A 24,484-nucleotide genomic window follows, 5' to 3' on the forward strand; every position below is an offset into this window, starting at 1 on the left:
ATATATATATATATATATATATATATATATATATACAACATATACATACCATATATATATATATATATATATATATATATATATATATGAAGAACACTTCCCAAAGGGGGAAGAAGAAATACTGAATAACCAGGATGGTGCTAGCCTCTAAGTCAACAGTCAGCCAGGAGGGGGAAGGAGGGAGGGACGTGAGAATAAAGGCAAGATAAAAAACTCACATGGAACGTTATGGTAAGTACATAACTTCTATATGTGAAGTTGTTAAATCTCGCCATTTATTCTCACTGATGGGTAGCATCCCTAGCACCCTCAACGTTGGGTGGCTCATGGGAGTATATTCTTCAGTACCATAGAACCAAAGGAAGACCTGTCCCTTGAAGACCTATCTACTTTGTAATGTGTGATAAAAGTATGAGGCTTAGACCAAGTGGCTGCAGCACAAATATTGTCAAGGGGCAATTTAGCTTGAAAAGCAGAAGAGGTAGAGACAGCTCTGGTAGAATGAGCTTTTGGTTTGTGCGTTAAAGGCATGCTTGCATTCTCATAAACAAAGGATATACAATCGGATAACCATTTAGATAAAGTTGTTTTAGTCACTGGATTGCCTTTTCTTGCATCTGAGAAGGATACAAAAAGTTGGTCTGATTTCCTAATATCCTTAGCTCTGTCAAGATAAAATCTGAGCTGTCTGTGAACATCAAGATTGTGGAGCATGTATTCCAATTAGTTAGAGTGGCTGGGGAAAAAGACTGGCAGTTCAATGACCTGATTGATATTTGACTCAGAACAGACTTTAGGTAAAAATGAGGGGTTTGTTCTGAGAGATACTGAGGGTGATCTGATAGATAATGCTTGAAGTTCTGACACTCTGCGGGCAGACGTAATGGCCACAAGAAATATTGTTTTCCAAGATAAAAATCTTAAATCACAAGAAGATGCTGGTTCAAAAGGGGGAAGAATAATTTGAGACAGCACAAGGTTTAAATTCCAGGGAGAAAAGGGAATTTTGATCGGAGGTCTCATATGAAGAACGCCTTTAAGGAAGGTTTTAGATAATTTATGGCTCATAATATTTGAGCCACCGAGACCAAGGTGAAAATTTGAGATAGCAGCTAACTGAACTTGAACTGTAGCAGCTGCTGCCCCTTCCTTAAAAATTTTTGTTAGAAATTCTAAAATCGAAGATGGCGGAGCTCGGAAAGGGTCAATGTTCTGCGCGTTGGCCCAAATTGAGAACCTTTTCCATTTACTGCCACATAACTTCCTGGTAGATGGCTTGTGAGAAGACAAGAGAATCTGTCTTGTATCTTCTGAAATTGAATGAAGCCTGGCAATTAGGGGAAGTGAATTAGCCAAGCAGTCAGTTTCAGGGACTGCAGAGAAGGATGAAGATCTCCTGACAGGTGAGTCAGAAGGTCCGGAACTGGGTCCAGGATCCATGGATCTTCCAACAGATGATGGTGGAGAAACGGAAACTAAATCTGTCGAGGCCAGTAGGGGGCTATGAGTATAACAGTCCTTCCCAGTGATTTTGCTTTCTGTAAAAATCTGGGTATTAATGGGAAGGGTGGAAATACATAAAGGAGACCCGGGGGCCAATCGTGTAAAAGTGCGTCTCTTGGGGGATGACCAGGAGGTGGTATTAGGGCAAAGTAGCTTCTGCATTTTGAATTGATGTGGCTGGCAAAAAGGTCGCAGCAAGGCTGGCCCCATTTGTGGAAAATCAACTCCGCAACCTGTTCTTTGAGAGACCACTCGTGAGGGAGTAATATTGCCCTGCTTAGCTTGTCTGCTATCACATTGGATTTCCCCGGGATGTGCGTTGCTAACAGAAAACGCTGGGATGACACAGCCCATTGCCAGACCCTGAGGGCTTCTCGACAAAGGGGGTTAGACTTGGTTCCGCCCTGGTTGTTCACGTACCAGACTACTGACATGTTGTCGGTCAGAATTGCAATAGTCCCTAGAGGGAGAGAGTCCTGAAAATACTGCAACGCCAGAAGTACCGCTCTCAACTCTAGAGCATTGATGTGCAGATGTGATTCTTGATCTGTCCATGTGTCTTGGGCAGTCTTTCCCTGAAAATGCCCCCCACCCACCCTATCAGGGAAGCGTCTGTGGTCACAGTGGCTACTGGGGGGGGGCAAAGGGCCTTTATTGTGACATGAAGAGATGTCACCCACCACTGAAGGTCTCTCCTGCAAGAATCCATGATAAGAATCATGTGGTGCATTGCTAGTTTCTGGTAAGACCACTGAGCGAAGAGGAGCCATTGAAGAATTCGCATATGCATCCTTGAGAGTGGCATAGCCAGGATTGCTGCCGCCATCAAACCTAGTACTTTCAATACCTCCACTGCTGTAGCTTTGTTCTTTGACAACAGTGAGCTGACGTTTTGGCGGAGAAGAGAGACTCTTTCGATAGGGAGACGTAGAGTGGTAGTTGAGGGATCTAACTCTGCTCCTATAAAAACGGTATGCTGAGATGGCGATAAGGCAGTCTTTTCGAAGTTGAGTGTAATGCCTAATTGATGGCAGAGTGTCAGAGTGTATTGTGTTGCCTGAGTCAATGGATGCCTGGTGGTAATGGTGAGGAGCCAATCGTCTAGGTATGGAAACACCTGGAATCCTAGACGCCTCAGGTGAGCCGTGACCACTGCCATGTATTTGGTGAACACTCTGGGGGGCTGCAGTGAGACCAAAGGGCAGGGCTCGAAACTGGTAATGATTGGCCCCCAGCTGGAAGCGCAGATGATCTCTGGTGCATCTGTTCATCTTTATGTGATAGTACGTGTCCTTGAGATATATGGAGCACATCCATTCGCCTTTCCCTAACAAGGGAAGAATGGACTGAAGCATGACCATTCGGAACTTCTCTTTCTTTACGAACTGGTTGAATCTGTTGAGGTCCAAGATAGGTCTCCAGTCCCCTGTTTTCTTTGGCACCAAAAAGAATCTTGAGTAAGTTCCGAATCCGACTTGGTCTGCTGGGACTGGTTGGATGACTCTTTTTTTCTAGCAATCTGCGGACCTCTACGATTGCTTGTTTCCTGAGATTGGGTGGAACATCTGGGATTTTATTTACAGGAATGGGAGGGGTAAAGAATGGTATGAAATATCCTCTGGAAATGATGCTTTGTACCCAAGTATTCAATGTTATGTTTAGCCAGGCTTCTGAGTACAAAGACAAGCGACCCCCGACTGCCTCCTGAGCCGAACAGTCGGGCCCCCTTTCAGGGGAGCTGGTAGGACTGACCGGAGAACTGACCCCTGTCACCCTGTTGCTGTGGACCGCCTCTGCCACGGGAGCAGCATCTTCTGTTATAACCCCCTCCTCTGCCTCTAGAGGGGGTTTCTCCACATGAGTCCTGAAAGGCTGCCTGAGTTTTTCGGAACCACACCCCCCCCCGGGCCCTAGGGGTAGGGCCAAGTAGGGGTGGAAAAATGGACCCCAAAGGCAGATAAAGTCTTGCCTTCCTGCTCACACCTGGTTAAAGTTTCCTTTACTTTGGGCCCAAACAGTGACGAGCCATTGAATGGGGTATTAATAAAGGAAGACTTAAAGGGTTCCGCAAAGGAACAGAGATGCATCCAGGCTTGTCTTCGAAGAGCAATGCCCGAACTAACAGCTCTACTCAAACCATCAGCTGCATAGGATATGAGATGCATGGATGAGTTCACCACTGAGTTTAGGGTAGCGAGCTGGGCGTTGACTTTGTAGGCCACTCCTGCAGCTACCATACCCTGGAGAGTATCTTCTAGCTCTTTCAGGAGATCTCTCTGTAGTCTTGTAAAATGGGTTAAGTAGTTCAGTGATCGCAGAGAAAAAGTCACTGAACTAATCATGTGCTTCACATATCTATCCATAACCCTAGAATCTCTGTTAGGGGGATGGATAGAAGAGGATGTCTCAGATACTTCCTTTTTGGTGGTTGCAGCTACTACCATGGCATCAACAGGCACTCCTTTTGTCAAAAATGGCTTGTCCACTGGGGCAGATATGAATTTATTGGGTCTACGAGGGACAAGTTCCATGGCCTCTGGTAACTCCCACGCCTTACGAGAGATCAGTTCCATGAGCTTGTCGTAAGGTGGAGACACCCAAGAAGTGGAAGGTTGAGACCCAAAAGCCTTCAAGAGCACAGACTCATCCTCAGTAGGAGTCTTGGACTGCCATTTGCCTCTCTGACTAAGGATCTCTAGTATCTCTGCAAAGGAGATATCCTCAGAGGGGGATCAAGGGGACCCTTCTGACTCATCTAAGTCCATGTCAGATGTCAAAGACTCCTGTGGGGAGTCTAAGTGCCTCCTCTTGCACAGTCTCTTCCTGGGCACCTCCTCAGTGAGGGGATCTGGGGAGGTCTCAGAAGAGCAGGGGACACCCTGTGGGGGTACTTGAGGCTCGAGGTCTCTACGCTTAGAGGGATCGGTAGATGAAGAAGCAGACACAAGAGCTTGAGGGGAGAGGGAAAGCTGAACCGATGCTGACGTTGTCTTTGGAGACAAAACTTTCCTCATAGAATCGAAGGCACCATAACTCCGATGAGAAGGAGTGGACAGACCCGAGAGTACCGTCGGATCCTCCCGCACCGAAACCCTGGGCTCCAAATCTGAGGTAGGAGCCGAGCTCATCCGAGCCGAAGCCCCAAGAGGAAGAGTCAGCACCAAGTCGGTGCGACTATCCTCCCCGGACCCGACGGGAGAGCGTCGGCTCCTAGAGCCCTCGGTCGGCGCCGAGAACATCTGAGTAGATGGAGCCGATAACACTGGTGCGGGTATCAGCTCCAAGGGTTCGATCACCATTGGTTCAATTTTCTTTGGCCCCAAGAGTCCAGTACAGCTCGGAGGAGTAGACAAGTCCGGTTCCATGGTCTTCGGTACCGATGAGCTGGTCGGGGCCGACAACAATTTGGCAAGTCCTGGTGCCTGTAAAAGCTTCTGCACTAGCCGATCCATGTCCAAATCTGAAAGGTCGACTGAAGACTTAGCTGAATGCACCGAAGGTGCTGACTGGAGCAGAGGTGAAGAAGGAACTTCAAAGACCGGCTCCAATACTGAGAGCTGGCTCCGAATCAAAGGTACATTCGGTTCTGATGACTGTGGAACCGATGACCCTCCTTCTGAAATCTTAGCCTTTTTTGAAACCTTATCTGAAGACTTGGATTGTGAGGATTTAGAGGACGTACTAGCACCCTCATGGCTACTCAAAACTTCCGAGAAAGATTGCTGTAGCAATCCCCTGTCTGTAAGTTTCCTCCTTCTCTCCAAGAGGACTCTTGAAAAAAAGGAGTGGCAAATGCTACAGGTGTCTTGGAGGTGTTTAGTCCCCAGACAGTAGACACACTGAATGTGTCCGTCAGTGACGGACATTTTCTGCCCATAATCTGGGCCTTTTTTTAATCCCGATTTGGGATGGGATTTCTCCCTATCATCCGACATACTTAAGAGAAAAAACAGTAAATTAGATCCACAAACAACTAAGCCCAATCCAGGCACTATCTATAACAGTATTATATCTATCTATATATATATATATATATATATATATATATAGATATATATATATATATATATATATATATATATATGTATATATATATATCTACAAATATAGATACAAATATAGGGCTAAGAGACCCAAAGAAAAAGCCTGACTATTATAAAGATTAATAGTAGAGAAAAAAGGGCTAAAGGCACTCACAAACTAAGAAGCCAACAAGGCTTATCTTTTAAACTATTTATACTATCTAAGTATTTAACTAGAAAGTAAATATAATAGTACTAACACACACTATATATTTTAAACAAAAAAGAAAACTTTTTTATAGACTTGCTGTTAATTTGTTTCTAAAATGGTCCAAGCTAACTAGATCATGAGATCTCTCTTGCCGTGGCAAACTAGATCTGAGGTAATTCCAGCAGTGCATTGTGGGATAAGGGGCTTGGTCTCGAGCTACTGGCAAACCTTGAGCTTGTTATCGGCAGTGTCGGAGCCCTGATTGCCAATACTGCAGATGTATAAACCTATTTCCCCATCTGTCTAGTGCCCTTGAATTTCTGTCAGAGGGGGTAGGATTTTGTGCTGTTGAGGCCTTAACTCCCTTTGGACCCTGTGAAATAGTTTCAGGATCAGCAGCAGGGTTTTTAAATAAAAATGTATGTGAGTCAGGGACCCTGTAATATCTGTCAGGCTTACTGGGAGCCAGAGGTAAGGAGTTAGGGATCAAGCATCCACAATGTCTAAAACAGGGGGAATGGCTAAAGGCTTGTGCTGAGGGAAAAGAAGGAAATCCTTGGGCCTCTTTTTTGATTCTGAGAAGTCTTGACTGTCCCAGTGAAAATGCTCCCTCAAAGTATGCAAGGTTTCTCCAAATGAATAATTCTCAGGAGGAAATTTTGATGGAATAGACTCCTCAGCATCAGAATCCTCATAGGGAGGTATAGATAATTCCTGATCAGAAGAGGAATCAGAAGAAATAGAAACCTGATCTGAATATTTATAATCAGTGTATTGCCTAGGCCTCTTATCTGGAGGAGGATGGGTATCCCTGATCAAGGTAATAAGGTCTTCAGCCATTTTGATCATCTGTTTTTTAGGCATAGAGGCCTGTGCACGTGGCTCATGCGTTGTTTTTTTAGTTTTAGAAGTTGCTTTTGTCTTTGGTTTTGCAGCTGTCGTCGGTTTGATATACAAATGTTGAGGTCTGAATACACCCTCAGAACCCGGTGCCTGCTCAGCGGCTCCGGACCCATTTGAGGGAGATACATCCGTCGGTCCAATATCTTGAGTATCTTGCGGCATACCGGACTCCACATGGGTGTCGATAGAGGCCTGTGACTCGAAGGTAGTGGGTATCAGGGGCTGCGAAAGCGCCTCACTGAGTACCGGCGAACCGGCAACTGGCTTAGGAGAAGCTTCATCATTGGTTTTGGATCTCGACTGCCTTTCTCTGTCCTTTTCTTTGCGTTTTTTTATGTACTCCGGTAGTCGGACAACATTTCTGGGTAGTTAAATCTGTTTCCAAAATACTTTGATGCAAAAATATACCGACGCTTAATAGTGCGTTGGTTAAATCTAGCACAAAACCGACAGCCAGGCACGTTGTGATCAGGGCCTAGGCAAGGAACACTGTATAAATGGAAATCCTTATGAGGTATTTGCTTCCCACAAGTAATACAATTATTAACTTTTTTTGACATCGGTAAAAAGCAAGAAAAAAGTTTCCCCAACGGAGTACTTAGCTTTAGTGAAGACTTCGGTTCTGAAACTCAAACTCAAATATTTCAGTAGTCGGCCAACCAGCACTTGCGAAATGCTTCTGCTTCGGGCACTGCGCAGCAAGAAAGACTGAAGAAAATGGCATCGGCTGCATGTTTTATACCCCTGACGTCATAGAAGAGAAGACAGCAACCGACGCAGGACCCAAGACTTTGGAATTCAGGCCGACTGAGGGCAACCTGCCAGCAGATTACCCAAATGTAATGACTGCTGACTGCAACAGTGAAACACGATGAACATCTTCATTTTTCCAGCTGGCATACCTTTTCACACAAGAGGGCTTTACTAAAGGGGCAGCTGGTCAGAAGTGCAAGGATAGTCCAGACAAGGACATCTTCCTTAAAAAAAGAAATAGAGTTTTATTTATGTTTTATTAGAGGGGTTACCCCTTAGATTTATTGGAAAAAGTGAAAAAGTTACTACCAAGTGAGGTACTTTTTACAAGCCACTATTAGGGTCAGGTTTTGTGGTATGTAACAACACAGAAAATTTGGGTTTGACAACAATTTTGAAAGGGCCTTTGTACCGTAATTTAACACTGATTCTAAAGTTTTTAGGGAGATAGTGTTAAAAAATTAGAATATCTTTAAAGGCAACATGAGTTTATCTGAATTATTAAGGTGATCGGCCCTGATTTGTATGCAATAAGGTCCAAATTTAAAACATGCCTTTGAGACAGCTGATAAAGTGCAAATTTTAGACAAGTTAAGAAAGGGTACAAAACTGTGATACTTGTACTTAGTGCGAATATAGCATGGAGCAAAACCCCATTCTTTTAAATAATAAGTTCTTCTCAAAGATGACTCATAGCACTGGTAACTGTGGAACATTAGAAATAGTTTATACTGCCCTTTGTATTTCCCCTGCCCTGCATTTTATATGGAAAAATAGAAAGGATGCTTAAAAAGTGAATTTATGAACATTGTTATGATATTTTATCTACAATGTTCTGGTTTTAAGGTAGGTAGGTAGGTGAGAGCGCGTATGTGTAAGTGTTGAAAATGATGATTTTTGTACATGTGTAGTGTGTGTGTTTTTCGCTGGTACAAGTTTGACAGTTTGTAATGGAAGTGTAGGGTGCGTAACAGTAGGTTTGTTGTTCTTTTTTGTGGTAGTGTAACCTCGGAGTTAGTATATATAAGTAGCAGGTGTGGGGGGTGGAGGGGGGGCTTGTCCTCCTGCTTAAACGTAGCTTACTTGGGTTTTGTTGGTATGCGTGTGTGTGTGTTATTTTGGTTTGTGATGGTGTAGGGAGGAAGGTCATGTTTGTATTTTTGTTTGTGGTGGAAGGTACATTAAAAACCAAAACGTCACATACTGAAAATTCATTATTACAAACTTTCATTATAGTGGCGTTCTTTTTTTAATTTTTCGTTGTAGTGGATTTTCGTTATTCGCATCCCGAGATACTGAAATCCGATATTTCAGTATTTCGATATTTGAAAGTAGAACCGGAAGAATACATAGAAGGTGGTGATCTTTTGTGGATAGGGGGGATAAGAGTCATGCTCTATATAAATGAGAGCAGCAGCTTGAAATATATGACTGTGGGCATTTGTGCCTTAATTTTAGTCCCAATTTAACACCAGAGGGAGATAAACAGAAAATGATTACTTATTTCCAGATATGACATATGTACACTCACAAACATTTGTTTTCTCAGTTTATTATGGATTTGTGTTTCCTAAGCTTTGCACATTCAATCTTGGTTACAGCTTATTTCTTCTTTGAAATAAAAAAGTAAAAATGAATTTCTTTTTCATATACATGATTTTTGTTCACAGCATGGCTGAATCAAAAAATTGGAAAAAAGCTCTAAAATGCATCTCAGAGCATTTATAACCCCAATGCCTTCGGTGTACCTAGCATCCCCCCAAACCCCCAGCATAATTTGGTTATTGCAGTGTAGTCTTGATCAGATAGGGTGCGTTGAAAGAATGCAGGAAAAAGCAAAGTTAAAGAGTAAGATTGAATTTCTTGCTTAATCATAAGTTTTCACTCAGGCCATCAGTGGATGAAAAGGTTGTTTAAAAAAATACTCTAAAATGCATCTCTAGAAACCTCATAGCATATTAGTGCTTAGTGCCCTCCCCAACCTACAGCTTAGCACAGTAATTTCCACTGCAGTTTTTACAGGGTAGTTTCGGTCAGTTAATATGTGGTGAAAGGATACAGGAAAATCAAACCTGAAGAGTTAGACTAAATTTATTTATTTGATCATGTTTTTTGTTTAGGTGATCATGGAAGAAAAGGTTGTTTAAAAAACTCTTAAAATGCATTTCATAGAATCTAGAACCCTATGGTTTCTGGGAGCCTTGCAGCATCCAGACACTCCAATTAATGCAGATGTTTCCACCCCTATTATCAGACTGCAGTCTTGCTTAGATGTTGAATGATCATGGTCTTTGTTCAGGCAATCATTGGATTATATGGTTGTTAAAAAGACCTCTGAAATGTACCTCAGAGCATTTAGAACCCTGATGGCTTACTGCAGATGTTTCCTCTACACTTATCACATAACAGCCTTGATTAAGTGTTGAATGAATGAAAACCGTATGACAAAAATGAAGAGTAAGACAAACTGTAAGAAAAAGAAAATGTAATCTGGATAGTGTCAGCAGGTAAGGATGTGTTGGGCAGGTTGGAAGTGGGGGTGGAGTGAGGGGTGGGTTCCATGGAGTCTTTTCACCTAGGGCTGCAGGTTACATAAGGCTGCCCCTCCTCAGATTCCAAAGGATATAAAGATACCAATTCAACTTCCTCCTGTGAAATATGAAGTTGCACCCTATGACATTACAAGACGGGTACATGATTTAGGGCCATGTTTGTAAACATGAAAAATCTGAGTACAAACCATATGTTTAGCTGAATACATGAAATGTAGATAATGAAAATTCAATATAGTATTTAATAAAGTATATGATACAACTCAGTGCAATTCATTTACAACTTGTTCAAATCATTTACAACAAATTTGCCACTTACCTAGACAAATACCACTTAATGTCTTGCAAGCAACATGGCTTTTGGGCAGAGAGAAGTAATATGACACTCACTGATAACATTCTCACTAACATGGATGAAGGTAAACTCACCTTACTCTGGCCTTTGGCCTGGATGACCACTCCATCCTATTATCCAAGATACTGGTGTAAGCTATGAGTCTACTCAATGGGTCAAAGATTTCCTGACAACGAAACTTTCACAGTTAAAATTGTTCTCACCTTATCCGATACAGCCATTACTCTTTCAGCGACAGCTCAGGAAAATAAACTGCCTCTTGACTTACATCATCTCCACCTCCTCCTCTTTACAGTAATGACATGGTTATCTACACAGCCAACCCTTTCTTATGACATCACCCAAAATCATCTTCAACCTTCTACAACTAAACGGTTTGGTTTGCTCTAAAAAAAGACATAAGCAACAGTGTAACTGAGTACACCCCATCATTTATATACCTTAGCACTGAGTACACCCTATAATTTATAAACCTTAGCACTGAATGCACCCCATTATATACCTTAACACTTGGCTTGGCTAATCCCTTAATTTCCAAGACCACATTTAAAAAATCAGAATCCAAAGTCAACTACCTTCTATTCTGAGCCCAAAAGATATCTAATTTTTTCTCACAGTTTCATACAGCATCCAGAGGCTAAAGATGTCCTGCTTGCAGAACTTGAATACTGCCTACCACTATTCGATTGTCTTACATGCACTCACAAACTAAACACTTATAATCTCTTTCTAATAAAACAAATAAATATTGCCAACTCCACTCAGCATGAAAATTACTGCAACACCTTGGAAGAGGCAAATTAGCTGTTCATTCAAGGCAGAACTAACTTCCTTCTTGGCTCCCTTCTCTACAAACTCTTACATGAAGACACACCATCCTCCCTAACTATATGACTAACAACATCAAACACAAACTACAAACTAAGAAGTCAATCCACTAATAGCCCTATTCTCATAACTCCATCCAGTAAATTTCATTCCACAAACCACAACGTCTCTTATTCTTGCCCCTAAACTGTGGCAATCATTGCCACCTGATGTTACTGAAATCAGAGGCTCTAAACAGTTCAGCAATTCTAACAACACCTTAGTGAACAATATAAGTGTACAAGTCAGAACACAGGTCATGTTAGCTAACTCTCAAGGTTGCACTATTACTTTCATCACAGCAACACTTAGCTCCTTAATCTCCTAACCTCTCCAGCAAATAAACTCATCCCACTGCTTCCCCATACACTCTATCCATCCCCTACTATATATCTAATATACACTTCCCATGTTATTAGCTCTTCTACTGCAATACTTAGTATTCTGCAATTTCTACTCTCCACTACTAAAATTTCCCTCTATACTTCAATATACTATATTGGTTCTTCTGGCTGGACCATATTACCTCACCTACAGCACCTGTATTATGCACTGTAGATTCCTGATCATAGTTGCTTTTAAAACTTTTTGCCAATATGCGTATATTTTTTACATCTTTGTTATGCTATGCCACTATACCATATAATTTAGTTATACCTTTAATGTTACTTTATTACTATTATGTATGTATGTGTGATGCTCACCACTACTACCAAAATGTGATGGCCACCAATATGTGCCATCCCCATGCTGGGCCAGTAATCCAGGAGCCTGTATCCTCACCGCTGACACTGGAGAGGGACATGCACTTGGAATACAAACGGATGTACTCAGTACTTCCAGATGCAGACCGCTCTGCATCGAGTACAGTTTCCCTTAAGAGCACACAGGGAACACATTCAGCCCGGGGTCTGGATGTCTCTATATCTGTCTCCCTCCAGATTCCCAATAAGACTCCTCACTGGTACACCTGTAGGGTTAGGTCCTCAGCCAAGTGTTTAAGCCAAGTCCTCCAGCATCCTCTTTGTGAACCCAGTTCTTCATGTCCCTGCCCCAAGTAGCAGGCACACACACACACACACACACACACACACACACACACACACACACACACACACACACACACACACACTGAGAGATTTGATTTTTCACACACACCTGGGGTAGGCTGGCACAGACGTACCTACTGTGCCCCCTTCTGCCCAGAGTATAAGGCAGTTATCACTGCCATGAGACACTTGCAATCAACTACTCTAAGGACCTTAAAAAAGGGTGTCCAATTATACTGTGCAATATTAATACTAATACAAATGGTAGTAGTTCACCAAGATGGCTAGGCCTTCTGGAGTGTCCCACACAGTGTCACCAAATAAATATAACTACTCTCCAAGGTTAAGTGCTTTCTAAAAGGATCAGCCACAATAAAAGTTTTAAATACATTTAATAATAAATAATAAAAGTACATGAAAATACTGAATATATACTCACAGTAAACCACAGAGCTCAGACCATAGGAAATATTGAAAAGAACACTGATGGACAGACTCAGACAAATTAAGAAAAACAATATCTGAATTAAGTTTCACTATATTCCTGACTAAATATAAAAGAATCACTGTTCCCTAGTTAAGTTACTTATTACCACAAGGCAAGATGCTGTGGGCGACGGTCTTTCTAGTCAGGCTTTCCAAACAGAATACTCAATACTCTAAGATTTCTCTTTGTAACATTGAAAATATAATTTCCAAGAGGCTTGGCAGAATGACCTCATCTGGTCACTTGACTTTAGGTTCTCACAGTATTCCCCATTTGAAGTTGAGACAAAAATTTAGCCAGACGGCTACAATACACATCCAAATGTTTATGGCAGTCCCTGGGGCCTCCCCTCTTTTCACTGAGCTAATGGACAAAGGCTCTTCCCCAGACCCTGTGACCCTGGTCCTATTCAGCGCTGTGGAGTGCCTTCTAATGACTTAACAGCTCATTCACATTTCCCTTATTTTTCTTACAGTTAACCTCTGCTGTGCCAGTATCCTCTATTAAAACATATACGTTTAATTCAGCTACAAAAATATATGTACATTTCTCTTCATTTCAGCAGGGTGCACTGTTGATACACTTCAACACAAGCAAAGCTCACAAATACATTTTCCGCACAAGCATCTGTACAAAATCAGTTTGATATACAAATGACATATCACTCTTTACAAAACTCCAGCTGGCTATGCTGGCACTTGCCCATATCATCACAGTATGTAACCCTTGTTCAAATTTGATAAGTGCTCTACCCTGGTAAAATAACTATTTACATATAAATGCTATGTCTGTTGTGTCTGTAGAGCCCTGTATCCAGGGTTCTACCCTGTTAAAATAACTATTTACATATAAATGCTGTGTCTGCTGTGTCTTAAGTTGGTGTAACTGTTTTTTACAGCTTGTGTCATCTAACTATCTGAAGGATTACTTGCATAATAATAGACCCTGTTAGTTAATAGCCTGCATATCATTGCTGGAACCTGTGTCTAACAGAACTCTTTTCAAACTATCTAGAAATATACAGAGCTAAGTATATTTTTTGGTTATTCAGAATTGTGTACTTTAAATTGTTGCTGGACTAATTTTATTCAGAGTTGTACAGTTATTTTTGATTCACTGTCTAGTTTTTCAAATATCTGCTGAAAGTGTTTTGTCCCACCCACCCTATCTCTGATTTGTTGTTTAAATTTGGTGGCTTTTGCAGTTGCCAGCCCCACTGTAGATTTGATCTGGGACACTCCCCCCAGTCCCATCTCTTTACCACATTCTACCTAATACACTCCTTCTGCACTTGTTTTTAGTCATTTTTAATTTAATTGCATTTTTTTAAAACTATGTTTGGTCTAATATTGCTACATACTCAAGTGTGCTAGCTTGTACTGCATTTGAATTGTTTTACTGCTGTTTTAGCTACTTTTCTGTTAAAAAAACTGTAAGCCTGTTTCCTACCTTTCCTGTAACTAGTGTAGTTGAGGTACAGATTTGCTGTATCCAAGACTGTATGTAAGCTTCTGAGCCCCCCCCCCCAAGCCTTAATGTGTTGGAGCCTTCTAGCTTGTCAGTGGGAGTGGTAAGCACTAGGTAGCCTGTTTACCACATAAGGAGTAGTTCTGGCCCAGAAATTGTAGTTATTGGCAGTCTGGGCAATCTTTTCCATCTCTCTCAACTTTCTGATTTGAAAGCCTGCATTTGCACTTGTTATTTCCTGTAACTAGTCTAGTGCAGATACAGATTCTTAGTTTTAGCACTTGAATTTGCTTATTTGTGCTCAGCACTTGTTCAGAACTTGTTGCAAGCACTAAATAAGCTACTAATTACTATAGCACTAAACCTTCCTCATTACCGAGAGGAAAACAGTTTTTGCACTTACTTTTCTCACTTGCTTAGAGAAAAACAGCTCTTGTACTCACTTTCCTCACTTATCTAGAGGAAAATAGTTTTTTATTCAGGCATGTCCAAGGGACAGCTGCCAGTGTTCTCTCCTGTCTATCTGATGAATCTGGGCATCTTGGGGCAATGCAGAAATTGCCTCATGTACACAGACAACCCTCTCCTCCTACCACCCAACATTACAACCTGTGAGAGATGCACTTAAATAGCCAAACTGGAGATAAAGCTCTCTCCAACCAGGACCAAACTTGACATTCAACAGGAGAAGGTAAACACTTGCACCACACCACACTTATCACATAGTCTCACTAAATCTACACCACCAAAATCCACACATAGAAACACAAAAACATTTGCGGGGGCTTTCAATAATAATCTGCCCAAGCAACAGAGACCTCCAAAGCAGAAATGCAAGCACCCCAACACAACCTAAATTACACATAGCCCACAGACTCAGTGTGCCACTCAACTACAGTCAATAAGGCAAAACACAGTATCCAACACACTAGTCATAGGTGACTCTACAGTCAGGCACACTGATATCCCACTCACCAGGCTTAACAAGGAGAAGGTTAGTGTAAGCTGCCTGTCGGGTGCCAGGATATGCCACATAACCCACACACTCGGGTCACTCCACAACAAGTACAAATATGACTCTGTCATTGTCCATGTTGGTGTGAACGACCTGAGATGTACCTCCCTGGACTACATGAAAAAAGACATGGAAGAGCTCTTCGATCTTGTAACCCAGGCAGCTATGACCCTAGCCCTGAGTAGCATTCTGCCATCGCCCAGAATGATACCGCAGTACAAGGACAAAATGATTGACTTCAACAATTGGCTAAGCTTCTGGTGTCATTCTAAGGGGATCCAGTATCTGTCTGCTTGGGATGACATGGTCGACAGACCACGATGCTTTGCCAGATATGGCCTGCATCTGTCACCCCTGGGATTCCGGATACTGGCTAAGGCTCTTGCCGCCCCTATAGTGCCTTTTTTAGGCAAGGTTCAAATGACAAATTCACCACCATAACAGGAACAGGAAAGCAAAAATTGAGGGTAATGCTACTCAATGCTAGAAGTCTAAATCACAAAATGCATTCACTCGAGGCACTCCTTAAAATGGAGAACATCGATATCTGTGCAGTGACTGAGACCTGGTTCAAGGCTCCAGAGAGCACACCTGCACTACCAGCCTATAACTCATACCACACTTTTTGGTCATGTAACCTGGACTGGAACACCAAAGGCGGAGGTGTGTCCATATTCATTAAGGATATCCACACCTCCAGACTAGTTGCTCAGCATAATGCATCCAAGGTTATCCAAGTGCAACTAACTCTGGGCAAAACTGCAATCCAAACTGTAGCTTGCTACAGATCCCCCCACCATACGCTAAGATTCCCACTCCTCTTTTCTTGATGTACTCAAAAATATTAGGGTTCAACCAAGCACCCTAATAATGGGTGATTTCAACTACCCCACCATTAAATGGGAAAACTACTCATGTACCAACTCCTTCACACAATGCTTTCTGGAATTCATAAACTCCAATGACCTGGATCAACTTATCCACACCCACCACCAGAGGCAACAATATCCTAGACCTAGTCATTACCAACATAAGTGACCGGTGTTCCACACCTGAAGTCAACTCCTCGTTGGTCCGATCCAACCATAAGCTAATCACCCTTGATATCCACATCTCGCTCCCCCCCCCCATTAAGGAAACCACGGTAAAATATTTCTCCAAAGCCAACTTCATGCTTCTTAAGACAGAAGTGGTGAACTTCATGACACCCATGCAGATGGACAATACAGTTACGACTGCTGAATCCTCCACAAATGCACTCTATAAGCACTTACACGAGTGCATGGATTGTACTATCCCAAACAGAACCAAGATGCTATCCTCCAAAAAAAGGAAGCCAATCTGGTGGTCCCCTGCCATAAACAAACTGTACAACAGAAGGAAGAAATTGTTGCAAAAGAGAGTAAAATCCCATGAGTGGAGGAGCTCCCTGGTCAGCCTCAGTAAGAAGCTGAGATCCCTTATAAGATCCTCCAAAGCTAGCTACGAAAACAAAATTGCCACTGATTCTAAGGACAACCACAAAGCATTCTATAGTTATGTCAGGAATCTCAATGACAACACCCAGATCTGCTCTGAGTTACAGCACAACGGCACGAAAATTACAGAACCAACTGATATTGCCAACATTCTGTCAGATAGGTTCAGTGCTAACTTTACCCCCCCATCACCCCCTAACGGGCCCATATCTATACAGGAAGAATGCAGAGTCTCTGTAATCACAACTGCACAGGTAAAAGCTGCACTCTCTAAAGCCAAAAACACAGCATCCATGGGACTGGACAACATCCCAGGCTGCATTTTACACGAACTTCAGAATGAACTGGCTCCCCATCTAAGCACCATGTTCAGTCATAGCCTCATGTCAGGCTTTGTGCCCACTGAATGGCGTACAGCAACAGTTATCCCATGCCACAAAGGGGGAGCCACCACTGATCCCGGGAACTATCGCCCTATTAGCCTGACGAGCCTGGTCTACAAGGCCATGGAAAGTATCATCATGGAACTCATAAACAAAGACATTGGTAACCTACAAACTCTGGATCCCACCCAATTTGTGTTTGTGAAAGGCAGATCATGCCTCCTGAACCTGATCGACTTCTTTGAGGCAGTCACCAAAGCCGTAGATGAGGGTAAGGTGGTTCACACAGCCTATCTTGACTTCGCCAAGGCTTTCAACACCATCCTCCATTCTTGAATTATAGCTAAACTCACTAAACTAGGTATAAATCCCTACGTCACAAGATGGGTTGCCAACTGGCTCACTGACAGAACCCACACTTTAAAAGTTGCACACTCCAAATCTGACCTCAAATCATTGACAAGTGGAGTACCACAGGGTTCAGTCCTGGGACCTCTCCTGTTTGGTATCTACTTCTCTAAAGTACAGCTTAACACAGAAGGCCTCTGGCTAACGAAGTTCACAGATGACTGCAAACTAGGAACCACAGTTGACTCCCCAAATGATGTGGAAATCCTACAGAAGGGTCTCACTGAGACAGATGCCTGGTGTCAGAGCCATGGCCTCAAGCTCAATGCCAAAAAGTGCATTGTCATCCCCTTTGGTAAAAACTCTGTACCCATGAACTACTACATAGACAGCAGTATACTTAACACCGAATGTGTGATAAGAGGCCTTGGGACCCAGGTGGACAGTAGTCTGTCCTTTGATAGTCACATCGCCACAGTAGTCAGGAAGTCCTTCTACGTGGCACACCTCATCATAAAAGGGTTCTCATCCAGGAAAAAATAGGTCATTGTTCCCCTCTACTCGGCACTCATTAGACCCATTATAGAGTACAATGCCCCTTTTGGAATGTACCTCACAAGACATCTGCAGCAGCTGGAAAGACCACAGAAGTACCTCACAAAGAGGATTACTGGATTAAAACAGATGCCCTACACTGACCGTCTCAAAAAACTTCAGCTTTACTCCATAGCATATTGCCTACTCCAAGGTGATCTCTGCCTAACATATAAAGCTATGTCAAACCCAGAGCTGTTGGACATGCTACACCTAAAGAAATCCCAATCCCTCCAAACTACACAGTCTAGGGACCTAAACCCTGTCACCACAATAAACAGGACATGCTGGAGGGATAGAATCCTGTCCCAGAGACTTCCCACACTCTGGAACAGGCTACCCATCTATGTCAAGCAAAGTTCTTCATTAGCACTCTTCAAGAAAAATCTTGATGAGTGGATGGGAAATAGGAAATACACCCCGGGATCACTTCTGTGTTTCTGCTCGACAGTGGCACAGGAAAATAACTTTCTTGGGTGGTGTAAGCCAGGGAACCTTGTTGGCTAGGCTTACACAGGCCTTTGGGCTGATAGCCTAGCACCTACCAATGAACCTATAAGTAAAATTACATAAATAAATAAATAAAAATTGAGTACTACAGCATAATTCATTTTTTTTTTTAAATATTCACTTCTTTGTAAAAGAAATAACAATGCTTTTAGTGGCTATTTAATTCTATATATCATATAAAAACACTCAAGTTATTTTCAAATGAGTATTAACAACTGCCTACAGGGTGGTTTACAGCCAGATGCCAGGCAACATTTATAATGCAATACTATGGCAATCTGAGAATTGTGCATATGAAAGGATACCTTGTCTTATACTTAACAAACTTACTCAAATGTTGCAATTGCATTATAAGAAGATTACACTCAAAAACAAATATCAAGAAAGTACACGTGTATGTGCTTTTTCCTTCTGTGTTTGCAAACCACCTAGTGTTATCCTATCAGCCATGCCCATTTGCTATCATACACTAGGAATTTTTCAGTGAAGGTAAGAGCTGGCCAGGGGAAGCTAAATCATTTAGGTAGACACAAGTTTGTGAGCTTATCTGTCAGTAAATACTGTATTATTCATTTAATTCTAAAATACTGTACAGTTTAAAGCAATTATGGTAAAACACAAGTCTTTTTCCCTCTTTTGGAAGTTGACTGCTCATGCTCTCTAACCTAACTGTGCCTTGCCCTTAAAGATTATATGCAAATGTTTTTTACTACTTTTTTGCAGTAATTACAGTCTCATCATTTAAAATTAGCTTTCTGGTTCTAAAATAAATAGTTTTTACTTTAGTTACTTCAGAAGAGTTTAATTATTAAGTTTAAAAAATGTGTGTTTTCATGCACTGCATGTTGACCAGCTATCCAGTTACTTCCAGCTTCTGTGCCATCTGGTGGTACTTTCTGATGATGTTGTAAGGGGGCAGACAGTATGCACTTTAATATCTTGAGTTACTGAATTGAAGGAATGTTCACTATGCTAGGAACATTCTATAACATTCCATATTACTGAATTTTATTACATATTCTGTGCATAAATCAAACGTACTCAAGGAATCGATGGAGCATGGTCGAAATTCTTGGCTAGGCTTATAAGGGCCTCCGGGCTAATAGCCTAGTATCATCCTATGAACCTATGAACCTAGAAGCAGGTGAGTCTGGCAGATCTTATCCAAGTAGCAGCACAATTCGTATACTGGACATTATATTGCTGGCAGAGAGATTGGCTCTACAAATAGGTGGAGCTGCATGACCTTGAGGCTGTCTAGTGCATGAGCTCCACCTGTGGCGTGACATGGTCATCATACATGCATACTCACCATCCAAGATGAGGGAATAGGCTTGCACAGTCACTAGTCCACCAGGGAATAAAATATATTTTTGAAAACAAAACACTGCGAGCCATCCCCACAGGAGTTTGGGGTATGGTTCATAATACATCAAACCACACATGCACGTGATCCCATGCTCTCCCCAACTTCTAAAGTCTGCTGTACAACAGTACTTGTATATGGAGCTCTATACTGCAGGTAGTCTGGTTTCCTATAATTTATTATTTGCAGTACTTAGTACCACATATAGGTGGAACATCCCCCTTGCAGAGAAGTCCTTTCAGTTGAATAAACATTTTTCTTTCCAGCATTAGTCCAATGGTTTCATAACACACAAATATATAACAAGAACAAAGTTTTGGTTATATAACACACAAATATACTTTACTGCAGGCTATCTTTGCAATGATTCACATACTAACAGTTTTGTTCCCAGCAATGATCATCTCATGGTAAACAACTATTTATTACAGTACATATATCAAAATGAGGTTCCATTGGTTTTGGCTGACAGGGGGCTTGGTTGACATCTGTTTAATCAATTGTATCTGATAAATTATACAGACAGATGACCAGTGTGAGAAATCAACAATCCCCAGACAGGGAAATATTCCCTTTCCCTGGGGATCGCGCTGTCTCGGAGTTAGGGGGGCTTGCCCCCTGCAAAAAACAATGTTTTAAAGTTGCATGTACCTAGGTTCTTCCTCAGCATATGTCCAGTAGGTAGTCAAAGTTTCAGTTCTCAACATACGGTGATTTACCTTCAGAATGTTAATGTATGCGTTATTCCACCAACTGAAGGTAAATCATATCTACATCTATATCTATATCTATATATATATATATCTATATATCTATCTATATATATATATATATATATATATATATATATATATATATACATACACACAAGTGTGTGTGTGTGTGTGGGCATGTGTTATTATACTGTATGAAAAGTATTATGCACTTTACTAGGAATGTTATCCTGTCTCATTACAACTTTGTTGCTTTTTATTTGAGTATAAATGTATTTAGATCATTATTGATTTATTTTCTGATTGACATACAGAATGACTGATTAACTGTGTTGCAGTCTATTTCACTTTATGTGTAGAAATCTGCTGTAGATTGCAGAGCACATACATATCCACTACAAATTGTTTACCCCCAACATCAAAATGTTGGACCACATGAGTCAGAATTAGGAAGCATTTGGCAGCCACTCAGCATATAAGAAATTCACGTTTACTAAACTAAATATTTCTCAAGTGAATAAAGTAAAGCAAAAAGTACATATTTTAGAATCAGAAGGGTTACTTTAAATAAACAGCAATAAAAACACCTTTGCATGAATGAAAACATGAAACAATGAATACCACTAGATTTCTACAGAAAACCTGTGAAGACGTAGCCCAGGAGTCTGTGATACTAGTGGATTGGTAGCTATCAGCCAGTCATAAACCCCAAATGTCTTCCATGATCTTTAAATTTACAGCTGCAGCCATAAAATAATATGTTGGGTATCATCATAGAAAGTGGACAATAATACTTTTTAGATATTTGCTAGGATTTCTAAATGATGGAACATCTACTTCATTACTAATGGAAATTACAAAATATTGCTAGAATGTTTTCAAAGCAATAAAACAGCTTTGCATAAATATTCTATTTTCAAGACTTAGCATGGTATTTTTAAGTTATGCTTTAATATACATCAGCAGATATTATTTTCCAAAGCATTAATCTATATAGCACTATTTTATCTTGATGATCTCAACAGATTAAAAATTGTGTAAAATAAATTATTTTCACTTACAGCACCAAAGGCAACAGAAAGCATGGTTTGCATTTTTGCATCTTCAATGGAACAGATTACTCCTTTCTTGTACAGCAATGCACCACCAGCTAGAGTCCAGAACTTGATGTGTTTTACTCCAACTGATACAAACTGTGAGTCTGAATCAGGACGGAACTCAGCCACAAATATTCTTTCATTCTGCCCCCCTTTACTGGCAATTCTGGCTCCTATACACAAAGAAAAAAATGAATGCAATAGATCAGTAGAAATGCCTTAACGCTGTATTAGCTTGATGGAGTAATAGAACGTTTTTACATTCTTCAGCATCATATCATTACATTCATAATAGAAATGCTTCTATATGATTATCTGAATTTTGCTAATAAAGTGATGAACACCAGACCAGTACTACAAAGCCAAAAATGAGTTCCAACAATATAAACAGGCAAAGATCTAGCCTAACTATCCCACCGTGATATTTACAAGAGAGTTTATGACAGACATTTGTCAAACTGCATGACTTTTGTTTTGACTGCTTCCTCTAAATGAGCTAAACACAAAACTGTTATGTATTCCAGTTCCTTGACTTCAGCCGATCTCTCCTCTCACCTGTGGAGATTGTATGGCCGAAGAACTCAGCATGGTTTTATGGATTTGAATCTCTCTTTTCTATATCATCCTCAGTGTTATCATCATTGTAACAGATCATTACTAAAAAAGGTGAACGGAACCAGTCATGTTCAGTTTTTCTTCAAAAAGCAGTCAAGAAACAAAGAAGATCACAATCCCACTGCCAAATGTTTTGAACCATACAAGTTAAATACAAATGAAAAAAAGCCAATACTTAAGGAACAGAGATGAAGGGTGGGTTGCAGTCCTGCTGCTTAAATGTCCTGAAGAATCTGGAATTACAGTTGATACAATGTAACCAGCCTGACCTCTCTGGGGTTCATTCAGATAGGCAGTGCTGTGTAGAAAATGTACCAAGCTGCTTACTCACAGAAGCAGTGGAAAAAGATTGAAAGAAAACATTAAGGAATTGTCATTGAAAACATGATCCAAACCTGGAATTAATAATCCAGATGACAGCAGTATAAATGTCTTGATGTGAGCTTCCTGAAAGCTGACAGCTGAAGCAGCTACCAAAGCAGAATGGGCTTTGAACAACATAGGAAGCTGTTCTCCTGTGACGGCATAGCAGTGAGTAATGAAGTGGGTTCTCTTCTGGATGTGCAAGATCAATAACTTTGAATCCCATGACTGATAAAGTGTAGATGGAAAGCAAAATCAGTGAATCTTGAAACTTGCTTTAATGCCAAGTTATTTTTGCCAAGGTTCTTCATCCTCAAGCAACCCTGACAAGCGAGACTGCTCCCACACACCCCTACTCCACACTTGTACTAATTTCAGGTTCACCATACCTTGGAGTAAGGGGACTACTCCAAGATACCAAAACCTCAGACAAGCTTCACCCCCATGTCCCCTCCAGTCATCCCCCAAAATATAACTGCCACCATTCCTCAGCCTATTATCTCAAGACAGCAGGTTATTTAGGTGCTTTTCAAGGCCAAAAATACAGCATCAATGGGACCAGACAACATCCCAGGTTGCCTTTTAAACAACTTAAAACATGACCTAGCAGACCCACTTGGATCCCTGTTTAACTACAATCTGCAAATTGGCTATGTTTCGGTGGAATGGAGGACAGCAACAGTAATCCCTCTACACAAAGGGGACCATCAACAGGCCCTGAGAAATTATAGGCCCATAAGCTTGGTTAGCGTCATCTGCAAGGCCATGGAAATCATTATGGATCTTAATAACAAGGAAATAGATAATCCCCTAACTCTGGACACAGCCCAGTTAAAGATAGACCATGCCTGTTAAACATAGGTGACTTCTTCGAGAAAGTCACCAAGCCCCTGGATGAGGGAAAGACAGTGTATACCACCTATCTTGTCCTAGCCAAGGCATCTGACACAATCCCCCACTCAGGTATTATACAGAAACTCTCCTAATTGGGAATTAACACCTACATTACCAGATGGGTAGCCAACTGGCTCACCGACAGGACACATACTGTCAACTTGGGTGATTTCACTTCCTAGCAAGACCAGACACCAGTAGCACAGGGTTATGTTCTAGGTCCCTTACTGTTTGGAATTTATTTCTCAGAAGTCCAGGCAAACTTAGACAGCCTATGGCTGACCAAGTTCGTTGATGATTGCAAATTGGGAGGAATCATTCAGTCCCCCACCGATGTTAATACACTGCTGACAGAGTTAATGCAGACAAATGATTGGTGCCAAAACCACGGATTAAAGCTAAATGCAAAAAAATGTTTTATTATTCCCTTTGGCAAAGCTGATATCCCTACTAATTACATTACACACAGCACCCCCTAAGTGTAGACCCAGTGGTATGTGATCGGGGTACTCGGGTGTTAGCAATTTGAACTTTGACCACCATGTATCCACACTAGTAAAAAAAATCCATCTGTGTAGCACATCTTATAAGTAAAGGCACTGTATCTAGATCTAAGGATATCAGACCAGTAATTGAGTACAATTCTCCCTTTAGCATGTACCTCACCAGACACCTGCAACAACTGCAGATCACAGAGGCTTCTCATAAACAAATTACAGGGTACACAAAACAAGTCTTACTCGGAAAAACTGAAAGCCTTGTAACTGTATTCTGTCTCCTACAGGTTGCTAAGGTGTGAACTGTGCCTGGCTTACAGTCAGTCGCTGACCTGGCCCTGATGGAAATGCTGCACATTCGTAAATCAAACTGCATGAGGGTCACTCACTTCAAGGATCTTAACCTAGCCTCTGACATGAACAGGTCATGCTGGACAAACAG

The 24,484-nt window shown here is 41.4% G+C and overlaps 1 protein-coding gene across 1 annotated transcript in view; it reads right to left on the bottom strand.

Moving 5' to 3' along the window:
* LOC122797061 (echinoderm microtubule-associated protein-like 6) overlaps positions 1–24,484 on the bottom strand; it is a 3,800,753-nt gene that overhangs the window by 732,119 nt on the left and 3,044,150 nt on the right. The window contains exon 33 of the mRNA XM_044065838.1: positions 21,638–21,846. Within this exon, the coding sequence (XP_043921773.1) occupies positions 21,638–21,846 (209 nt within the window). The remainder of the gene's footprint in view (positions 1–21,637; positions 21,847–24,484) is intronic.

The sequence above is a fragment of the Protopterus annectens genome, chromosome 3.part0 (genome assembly GCF_019279795.1).
Source record: "Protopterus annectens isolate FY-2018-M chromosome 3.part0, PAN1.0, whole genome shotgun sequence".
NCBI lineage: Eukaryota > Metazoa > Chordata > Ceratodontiformes > Protopteridae > Protopterus > Protopterus annectens.